The sequence below is a fragment of the Corylus avellana genome, chromosome ca8 (genome assembly GCF_901000735.1).
Source record: "Corylus avellana chromosome ca8, CavTom2PMs-1.0".
In the NCBI taxonomy this organism is placed as follows: Eukaryota; Viridiplantae; Streptophyta; class Magnoliopsida; order Fagales; family Betulaceae; genus Corylus; species Corylus avellana.
The window spans coordinates 23,767,952-23,779,459 of record NC_081548.1 but is presented as its reverse complement, the minus strand read 5'-3'; the positions used below and the strand labels follow the sequence as shown (position 1 = coordinate 23,779,459).

The 11,508-nt window shown below is 37.5% G+C and overlaps 1 protein-coding gene across 1 annotated transcript; it reads left to right on the top strand.

The window, feature by feature from the left end:
* Positions 1-4,095: 4,095 nt before the first annotated feature.
* LOC132189387 (uncharacterized) lies at positions 4,096-11,268 on the top strand. Its single transcript, XM_059604119.1, has 2 exons — positions 4,096-4,343; positions 7,741-11,268. The coding sequence occupies exon 2, from the start codon at positions 7,838-7,840 to the stop codon at positions 10,868-10,870; it is 3,033 nt and encodes a 1,010-aa protein (XP_059460102.1). The 5' UTR covers positions 4,096-4,343; positions 7,741-7,837; the 3' UTR covers positions 10,871-11,268.
* The last annotated feature ends 240 nt before the right edge of the window (positions 11,269-11,508 follow it).

Sequence of the window (11,508 nt, the reverse complement as noted above, 5' to 3'; positions counted from 1 at the left end):
CGGTATAATCTATAGAGCTTAAGAAGTTGTAGGCTTTGCATGTAAATTAGGCCTTCACGCTGCACTTTAGGCTTTTGCTGGTAGTTGCTTTTTTTTTTGTAAGTTTGGGGGTGATGCAAGAAGATGCCTCACCCTGCAGTTGGGCTGGAGGTTATCATAGGCTTTCAATAAGTTGCTCAAGTAGGAAAAACTCCTATTGGACATATAGGAGCCCATCAAGGGCCTCTTACATTCCCCTACAATCCCTTGCATTTTTGGCAGGAATGGTAAGAGATCCCAATTGTTATGACAGATAACGATGAGTTTACTACTTTTGACTTACTGTGGCCATCTTTGTAGCCCCCCTAACCCCTTGAAAAAAATGGCAAAAGAAAAAAGATAAGACATGGTTTTAGTGAAAGTTGAACAAGTTATTATTTGACAATGAGAAAATGGAGAGGCTGGGAAATTTTCAACCCAGTTGATTCAATGCATGTGAAATTTATGCCACGTGTGCTGGTCCTATGGGGGGACCCTGTGGTCCCTGGGCAACCTCAAAAATTGAGTGAGGTCGCCATCCAAATGCTTTATATAAAACATTACATTATATTCTAAGCCCACCGGGATGGTTAAGACTTGGGACTAATGAAAGGGATTATGACTGCTTTCAACGTCTCAATCCCAACCGATTAGTTCAAACCTTTTGTTCTTATCTCTTTTTCTCACCCTCTTATGATTTAACTTTCTGAGGGTCTTTTCAGAACATTGGGAGCTCATTTTCCTAATCATTTCAAATAATGTTTTGGAAACCTTTAAAGCCCAGCCCAGCCCACCCCACCCCATCACATCTTGGGCGTCGCTCAACGCATTTCTCCTAAAATAACCAATGATATTTTAATCTAACAAAAATGCACACATATTACAGGCTGTACACATTGTGTGCTATTTATACACGTTCGTGACGTTCTTAACACTACTATTATAGGCCTCTTCTTAATTCCCATTAAGAAGACATCTATTTTATTTTATGAAGAAAAAAAAAAACAAAATTTCCTCACAAAATGACTATTTTGCCCTTTTATTAATTTGCTGACCCAGTTGGTTTGGTAAGGAATAAAGCTTTTCTCACATGTGTTTTCGTCTTTTCGCAAGCGTTCCCACACGGTATTTTCTTTAGCACCCGAAAATGACAATTTTTTTTCCCTTGCCTAATTACCCATCTAGTCGGTCTGGTGAGTAGTTTTTGCGTCTTGTCTTAAAATTTTGCAATTCCAGTGGACACATCTATCTTGCACGACAGAGCAGATAGTTTTTTTTTTTTTTTTTTTTGAGTTACAAAGGAGACATACTACCTGCTATTGTTAGAGATATATATGCCTTATTGGAGACAAAAACACATAATTGTGTATGTAAAAGAGTAACTTTATTTAATGGAAAAACTCATATATATGTATATATATTGACACATAACTTTATTTAATGGAAAAACTCATAACGAGAGTTATCTCTATTATTATCATACACTGGAAATCAGGCATGTCTTGCACGTGCCTCCCCTGCTTACTATATCAATGAACCTTACAGGCTTGCAGGATTTGTGGGGTATAAAGTTTTTATTTTATTTTATTGTCTTGGATAAACAAAAGAAATGGACCAAACAGTGGGGTGCCCGCCTGTCTTCTGTTGTCATTTGTTTCTGTTGTCATTTGTTGCAATTCATCCACTTGATTATTTTAGTCCAAGGTATATTAAAATCATGAGGCTTCTACAGTCCCTAATCATGGCATATTATCTCCCAATACTGTTTTTCAACTTAAATGGCACATCAAATACACTTTATTTTTGTTTCTTATCGAGTTTACATTGTTGTTATTGTTATTTTAAGGTTTATTTGAGATTGCGTTTGATGAGCTTAAAAATGCTTTTAAATGTAAAAAAAAACCTAAAAATTGTCAAAACGTACTTTTGGCAAAAGCTTAAAAATGAAGCTTTTGCCCAAAAGCTCTTTTTGACTTAAAAGCTCTATTTCTCAAACGCAATCACAAACAGGCTCTTAGTAATGCTTGCCAAAAATCTTTAAATCGTTGAGAAAATGATCTTAAAAATCTTTGGATATTTTGTTGGCAAATGAAAGAAGATGTCTTATGGAATCAAGTCCACAATGGATAATTTGTGTCTACAAATAATCATGGTGATTTCATGATTTGGGTCGCCCCACGCGCGCACTCATAATGTGATACATGCAAGAGGGCAATGAGATTTGGGTACCAGTCAGTGAAAACTAATCACGGTTGACAAAAAATTTGAGCTCACTCGACCAAGCTAATGCATCACGGTCCCCATACAAAAACCTTTGGTAGAAGGCTCGGGAGCTTCTCAATCGATTAAGCTTAGCTGTTTAAGGTGCAATAATAAAGAAAATCTAAACGTTTTCTAGGTGTTGGAAGAGTTTAATATGGGATTTATAGTGTGTATTAAAGTGAATTTGGTTGTTACAATTCAAGATGCACAATCTCGTAATTTCTTATTTAACAAACTCTCTTTTGTGCTATTCTATCCGTAAGGTGTTTCTTGTTATCCACAATCTCACAATAATTCAATTCATCTAACCCTTCCCACATAAATATCGATTATACAAATTTATAGGCCATATATAAATAACATGACCTAACTAAGGTCATGTTAAGGCCTTAAGGTCATACTTTGTTAGTAAACGCTCCACATGAGAAGAGGGGATACAATCATCAACATACCATTTTCTTTTGTTAACTTAAGCATCATAAAGCTTTTCCTGCCAATAATTTCGTTGAATTTTTAATTGTGGCTATTTGTTTTTGGCAGAAGTTGCTAGTTGAAAGTGACCATGCAAAATAGAATAAAATTAACAAAAAAAAAAATTCATTAATTATCCTCAAAGCAAAAGAGTAATCAATAATTCCATCTCTCTCTCTATATATATCTATATATATGTGGTCCAACATTGAAAGAAAGAAAGTCAAGTTAGGTGCATTTGTAAGCTCAGATTCATGTAGGAACTACATCTTTTTACTGTTTAATAAAATTAACAAAAAAAAATCATTAATTATCCTCAAAGGAAAAGAGTAATCAATAATTCCATCTCTCTCTCTCTCTCTATCTATCTATATATATATGGTCCAACATTGAAAGGAAGAAAGTCAAGTTAGGTGCATTTGTAAGCTCAGATTCATGTAGGAACTACATCTTTTTACTGTTTTAGCATATGAGTCTAGCAATAGATTGAAATAATCGAAGATAATAAAGGTGAGATATGCTATTTTTCCCTTTTCTCATCGAATATATGCTACCTTATGATAATGTGTAAAATCTTCATGCAGATAAACTTCATTGACCTATGATACCAAAAAATAAAAATAAATCTTCACAAAATTTATTTTTTTAATTGGATAAGGAAAGGGTTGTAGAGAAAGATCTTTACCACTCCTAATTCGAAAGGAAGAAGAAGTGGGAGATTAGAAAAATGAAAATGGGGTGGGTTCCTCAACGATAAACTCAAAACAAATGTTTTTTATTCTATATATTTGTTAAACACGTTTATGAACTTGAAACAAATGTTGAAGAACATCGACTATGTTTGTTAACAAAGATGTATTTTTTTTTTTTTTTTTGGAAAAGTATTATGGTGTAACATAAATGTGAGAACAATTTTAAGTGTTTTGTAAAGATTTTTGTTTTATCAATAAAAAAATGAAGCGTTGTTTTTTTAATTTTTAATTTTAAATAAGAGAGCCTCCAGTTTTTTAAGAATACGCACGTGTGACCGCACGTGACTGACATGGGCACAAGTGACAGGGACAACGATAAGCCCCTTTCCTTTTCTCCGAAAACCTGATTACAAAAAGCCCCACAAAAAGGAAGTACCGGAATTGACAGTTTCTGTAACCCCTTTGGGCACACCCTCTGTGACCCTCATGTCCCTTCTTTACATTCCGTAGAAACCGACGCTATCGGTTCACCGGTCAAGCCGGCCCCCCGAGCCACGGCTCGAGCGCACGCTTCTCACGTGTAGCTCACCAATAGCGAACTAAAACCGACTCAAAAAATTAAACAGAATAAAAACTAATTGAAAACAAAAAAACAAAAAAAATTCGAGGAAGAAGGTTAGAAACGTTTTGCTCTCTTCCTCTGGTTCGGAAAAAATAGCTTCACAGAGAACAGCGAGGGTTTTGTGGGGAGAGAGAGAGAGAGAGAGAGAGAGAGAGAGAGAGAAAGCACCGTAAGAGAGAGAAAGTCCGCGAGAGAGAGAGAGAGAGAGATAGGGAATTGAGGTTGCTTCTCCGTGTCAAGACTGAGTCGGAGCTAGGGTTTTGAATTCACTGACGAAGGTAAGGAGTTTTACCTGCCATGATTGTAATTAATTGCTGTTTTGCATTCTAATTTTATGTTATTTATTAATTTCCAATTATTAGCGTCATTAATCACCTGTTTCAGAGCATTAATTAAAATAATTTTTATATGTGCTCGAATTTATATACGCGCACACCACTACTTAGCCGGAAAGGCATAATCCAGGGTTTCATCGTGCTCGTTTTTCTTCTATTTTTGAATTCTAGGGTTTGATACCCTATGCTAATGGTATTTTTTTTTTTTTTTTTGCCTTATCTTGGTTCTATCTATTACGGTAGAGAAGGTGAAACTTTTTTTGGGTATGGTTTCGAGCTGTTTGGTATAGAATTATGGTTTTGTTTTAGTAAGACTTAAGTTTTATTAATCGTTCTGTTCAAATATGGTTTGCTTTAGGGATTTTGATTTCGTGCCGCTGTGGCCCTTCAGGATTGAATTACTGTTTAGTTTGCAGTTGAGGTTCGATTTTGTTGACATTGTAAATCCACAACAGGCATTGAATTATATGATTATTAGAATTCTGTTAAAAGATATGGCCTTTTCTTTTTCTACTTCGTTTTTTGGTTTCCCTAACTAACAATGTGATGAACTTTGACCAATATTATTTGGAACAGTGAAAAACTGTGTGTAAATGATAGGTCTGCATGAGCCTTGATTCTTTTTTTTTCTTTTCGGGATCATAAGTAGTTAATTTGACAAGTATTATTACAACCGGTATTGTTTTATTTTTCTAAAAGGGAAATGTGTATCCATTGTTCAGGTTATTACCTAACGAGGGTACAAATACCTAGTGCTTCCATGTTAACATACTTCATAACTATTGACACACAACAAAGGATTGTTGTCTTCACCAATCACTGACAGATGAAAGTGAGAAAAAAAATTGTCACGTTATGTTCATCACAGTTATTTTCATTGAAATATCATATTTTGTTTCACATATATGCTCTTCCACTTTCTGTTGATGTTATGACCACAAGTTCTTTATTACTATAGATAGTTTTGGTTTTACTTGTCAGTGTGATTTTCTTGGTTTGTCTTTTTGACTTAAAAAATGTAGTTGGAAAAAGTCCATAACAATTTTTTTTTCTTCATTTATATAATTACTTCATAGGCCTGTAAATCATTTTCATTTGAAAATTCCTTTTATTTTTCTTCATTCGGGTTATAATTTCTTGTTTCTAATTAAAGAAGGAAGATAAGATGTAAGCTAAGTACAGGGAAAGATCCAATTAACTAATCCTACAAAAGCCTGAAAAGATAGCTAAGGATAAGCATTTTCAATCCCTTGTATTTCACTTCTTCCAAGACCTCCCAGAAAGACAATGGACAACTGATCTTCATATAATATTATATTTTACATTGACGGCTCTTATTTATTGCTCATGACATTAGCCCAACCACAATTTTTTTGTAATTTGACAATGTCCAAAGGTAGCAATGCTTCAAGTGAGAGGACAGTTTTATTATGTTTGGGGGAAGAGAGTGGTGGTTATAGAGAATAAAAGCCGTTTTGTAGTTAAATGTGGAATTCAACTAGTGCTGACAACCACAAGTTCTCATATATACTGCAAGTGCTTTTAGGAGGATCATTGCGATTGATATATGTTTTAGTGGTCATGTTCTTGTTATAAAATATAAGAAATTTGTTTTATTGTCTTTTTCCCCCCTTTTGTTTTCAACCATTTTATGATGTTCTTCCGAAGGTTGTTAATTTGTCAAGTTTGGGATTGTCCGTCTTGTGTAGAATTTTCTTTTGTTAGTTTATTTTTCTCCCATATATAGCATGTAGTCTTCTTATGTATTATTCGCCAGTTGGGTTCTGGTAGCTATTATGTTCAACGTTCTACTTACTGATTTGGCAAATTAATTATGCCACAATGGTTCTTCTTGTCCTGTAAACATTTGTCCCAGATGATGTAGTCCTTTAGCTGGAGAAAACTAGCTTTGTCTTGGCTTAACTAATTAACATATCATTAGTGTTTATTTGTGTTTTTGCTTCATTACTCTCTACACTTTTTTGTAAATGTTTTAATTAATTTTTTTAAAGGAATTTAGTAGGTGAATGTCCTTGTATGTTTATTGGTGTTAAGCTTTTTCACATCGTCGTTTGTCCAGTTATGACTGAAAATTCACATTCAGAAAGGACTTCATTCCAATGCTAAAACTATCTTGCCTTTGTGCCCTGTAGCTAATTTATGATTGTGACTAGATTTACAAATTTAGTTGTCTTGGTTTGATATTTTAAAACCCTGTGTGTTGCTTTTGTTAATAAGAACTTGACCTTATCTTTGGTTTATGCACTTTTGAACTGTGTGGACAAAGATAACCCAGTTCTTGTCATCCGTTATTTTGTACTTTACTATATTTAGTACTATCTTTGTATATGTTGCATCATGTAGTTTTTATTCTGTTGCCGAAATGTGTTCTGTATTTTATATTGTGTCTGGTACATGCCTGTAATACTTCATCTTGATTCCTGGTTTAATTAAGTTGAGGATGAGAGTTTACCTGGTTGTGATTTCTAAGTTGCTTTCCATATAAGCGTTCTGATTTTTTATGTGTGACCTTACTTCTTGTGAACTCGGGCTGCACCCCCCCTTCAATGAGATTGAATTTCTTATCAATTTTTTTTTTTGTGACCTTGATTGCTTTTACCAAGTTTTTTTTAATTAAATATTGATTTGGAATAATGTATTGATTTTGAACTTTTCTAAACTTACATAATACTGTGGAAAACAGATTTTTTTTGAACTTACACTAGGAATTATTTTCTTATGTTCCTTCAAAATTCTCTTGCTCTATCCATCTGGAGGGAATTTAGGTTGATTTTTCCACTTCTCGGCATGACGAAATGAATCAATCTTTTCATATCTGGAAATCATTTTTGGGCCAGTTGCCAAGTTAAACTCCATTGTGAGGATAATAATCTATTGAGAAATCAATTTTGTCAAATTTTGTTGGTTCTGGTTGGTTGTTTCTTTTTCTTTTTAGATAGACTTGGTGCTCCATAATTTACTGATCATAGCCAAGGCTTTATATGTAGCTGTTTACGTTTTACTATACTATTTGTGCATTCTATTATTGGTTTCTGATTAATTCCACAAATGCTTATCATGCAAGTTGGACCATGTGGTGATTTGCAATTTGTGAGAAGACGTGAAATTGTGAACATAATAGTATACTACCAGAACTTGCTTGGTCCAACTTCTTGTTCAAAGTCCAGTTTAGGTTTCTTGTTCCACCCCCTGGGTGATCCATATTAAAAGTTTTTGGATGACTTATCATTGTAGTTGGAAGGGTTATGCTTATATGGCAATTGTGCTTACAGTACAAGAACTGTATGTTTACCCCTTTTGTAATTTTTTTGATCTGCAGGTCATTCTGTGGACATTGTTCTGACCCAATGGGAGAAAAAGCATCAGGATGTCACAAGGATTTCTTTGATGATTGGAAACTTGGTATTTGAAGCAGTATGACGCTCGAGGATTTCTTTACGTTGACCGAGATGAAAGATGGGCTTACAGTCCCATCTCGAGTTGAGGAGCTGCTCAATGTAATGCAGAAGGAGAAAGATTGTGTGGTGAAGAATGTTGGCGATGCAACCAGGCAGTGGGCTGCTGTTGCAAGCACCATTGCTGCCACAGAGAATAAAGATTGTCTTGATCTTTTTATTCAGTTAGATGGACTTTGGTTTATTGATAGATGGTTGAAGGATGCTCAAAAATTTGGTAAGGACACAAGTGACAGTTGTGTAGAAGAATCAATCACCGCACTGCTACGAGCACTTGAAAAGTTGCATATAGACAATGAGAGGTCAATATCTTCGGGGATTTTGATTACTGTCAAGAATCTTCTCGGCCACAATAGCTCTAAGGTTCAGGACAGAGCAAGAATGTTGTTTGATAGCTGGCAGCACGGTAAGGATTGTGATTCAATTCACCAGGATGTTGATGATGTGAATAGAAGGCTTGCTGAAGAGGATTGTGGGCAATCTGCTTTAGATAATCCTATTTCCAGAGGTAGTGCTAATGAAGAGAATCATGTGTTAGAACATGCCAGAGATGAAGTGTCACCTACGAGTAGATCAGATGATCTTCAGCCAGAAAAGATTGAAGATGTACAGATTCCAAATCATCATGATCAGGCTGGCTCTCACACAGTATCAGGCCCTGAGGACACCAAAGATGGACCTCCGGACCCTTTGGCCTCCTCTCTTTTGTCAAACCCTTTGCAAGAAAATCCTTCTACAAAAGAAGAATCCCCCGTACATGCTGCAGAAGGAACCACTTCTACTGGGACTTGTAGTGTTACAGTTACAAAGCAAGACAGTGATGAAGTACTTTCAGATGTTGTCAGGTTGAATGAGTCATCTAAAAGTGAAAAGCAGGTACATGAAGCCGGCACTTCCTCAGACAAGTTGGGTATGACAGAGATCTCTTCTGCCTCGGGTGCATTGGAATCTGGAGCTGCTTGTACTGGTGATGAAGCTGGAAGTGAGAAGAAGATTGTGAGGGAACCTGCTTTGCAGAATAGTGTTGATGCCAATGAGAAGCCTGCATCCGATTTTAAGAGCAGGTTAGATGATATGAGAGTAATAAATCGTTGCAGTGCAAATGCACTCATGACTACTGGTCAAGATGATGAATGTTGTTCTAATGCTTTGTTGTCTGCCAATGGGATATCGGGAAAACCAGAGGATTTAGACACTACTTTTTCCACGATGGAAGACATTGGAGAAGCTGACGAAGATACGGAGCATACAAGTGATGAAGGTGATGATTTTATGAAAGCTTCTGATTTTCCTAAATCAGCAATGCATACCAAAAATCCTGATGCAATTGACAAAAGAAGGTCCGATATTGAAAACGAGTATGGCATGGTTGATGCACTAGAAGTTGCTCGGCAAGTTGCTCAAGAAGTAGAGAGAGAAATGGTGGATTGTAGAGAACCATTTTGCAGTTCATCTTCAGAGAAAATCTTGGAGGGTGGAATCGGGCAGCCAGGTAGCCCAGACTCTATAAATGGAAAGCAGGACCAACCTACGGATGTACCACAGGAGGAGGTGCCAACTGGACAAAGTCATTCTGCTGAGACAAATCCCGAGGGGGAGGGAGGCTCAATTAATTCCGATAATCTGGACAATGAACCAGAAAATAGCACACATGATATGGAGTCCTCTCAGGTGACTGAAGCGGCTCAAGAACCAGAGGTTAACATAGAGAAAGGCCCTTGTGATTTTGATCTAAATCAAGAAGTCTGCTCTGACGAAATGGATTGTCCAATCAACCTCTTAACTCCCATCTCATTTGTTTCTGCTTCAAGGCCAGCAGCAGCTCCTGGATTGCCTGTAGCCCCTTTGCAGTTTGAGGGGAGTCTTGGATGGAAAGGATGTGCTGCTACTAGTGCCTTCCGCCCTGCATCTCCTCGTAGAATTCCTGATGGTGATAAGACTCTTTCCATTGGGGGAACCCGTGATAGTTCAAAGCAGAGGCACCATTACCTTGACATTGATTTGAATGTCGCTGAGGGTGGAGATGAGTTGGGAAAACAAATTCCTGTGTCATCTGGCCTTCCTTCCGGTGAATCTTCAGTTGAAGTGAGCCCTATGAGATCAGGGAGGTTGAAGTTGGATTTGAACTGTATCGGTGATGATGGTGATCCACCAACATTGGATTCGAGGATGGGAGAACAACTCTTTCACAACAGGAATAGCCATCGCAGCCCATCTCCTGCCTCGTCATCATCATCGATGCAGCCTTCTTTAAGGAACATTGATTTGAATGACAGACCATATATTCAGAATGATGCGTTGGATCACGGGCCTATTAGGCCTTCCCAATTTGCAAATGCATATGGAGGACGGAAACCAGATGCTCCTGTTATTTCTATCATGGGCACCAGAGTGGAAGTCAATAGAAAAGATTTTCTTTCTCAAACTCCATCCTTGCCAAATGGCAAGTCTGTGGAGCCTGCAATGGATGCTAGCATGACAAGAACCGGGGGTGTTTTGGGGATGGGTCCCACAATGCCTTATGCTCGTTCTCCTGTTTTTGGGTACAATGGACTGACAACAGGGCCCACCATGTCTTTCTCCTCGTCCATGTATGGACCTGCTGGCTCAATCCCTTATATGGTGGATTCTCGAGGAGCCAACGTTGTGCCTCAGATTGTGGCTTCTGCACCAGCTGTTCCGCCTTCCTATCCACAGTCACCTTTCATCATGAGCATTGGTAGTGTACAGCAAGGTCTAAATAGCGTCGGCCCGTCTCGCCCAAATTTTGATCTGAACTCCGGGTTCATGGAGGGAGGGAATAGAGACTTGGGGAGTTTGAGACAGCTTGTCATTCCTGGTCAAGGTAGGTCTATGGAGGAGCATTTGTGGACCAACTTACAACCCTCTTCAAGCTCGGGGATTGGTGGGAAAAGGAAGGAACCAGATAGTGGATGGGAACCCTATCCGTTTAACTACAAACACCAGCAGCAGCAGCAGCCACCGTGGAAATAGAAGCGTTTTATTTTATCTAAGCTCCTTCCTTTTCTTTGGATCAGTTCCAAGCAAATTGATGCTTCCGATGATGCCTAAAATGAATCAGAATTGTTGGTGAGCCATTGGCCTTTAGTGGGGAGGGGAATTAGAACTGAATAAGGCTGGGGAGTTTTGAATGTAATATGATTCTTGCAATTAATTGCTGAAGGGAAAAATTAGGTTTATTATTTAACTTTGATTTAGTTTCTTATTGCCCTTTTCTGTGTTTCATAATAGCATGGCCATTGCAATCATAGAAGGCTTGGTCCATTTAGCTGTAATTTCTCTTATATCACAGAAATTTATAGGAACTGGCCTCTTTTTTACATAGTTTTTATGGTGCTTATATTAAAAGGTCACAGAAACAGATTAGTTTATGTGTTGTGGTTTTCCTTGATAAATTAATTCCTCTGTCAATGAACCCGATGCCCAGTTTGGTAATTTGAACTGTGGGCTGAAAGATTTCACGTTCAATTCCCGCTCCTAACAGCGGGGAACTTGTATGGACCTCCTCCAACTCATACCAATGGGAATGTCTTTCTATTATTATTCCTTCCCCCCTGATTTGGGCTGTAAGACAAGGCCTTTTGTCGGAGGAGGCCCACCCTACCCGAACT

Bases quoted from the DNA above. Each gene is read 5' to 3' on its own strand.
- LOC132189387 (XM_059604119.1), top strand. From the start codon at position 7,838: ATGACGCTCGAGGATTTCTTTACGTTGACCGAGATGAAAGATGGGCTT.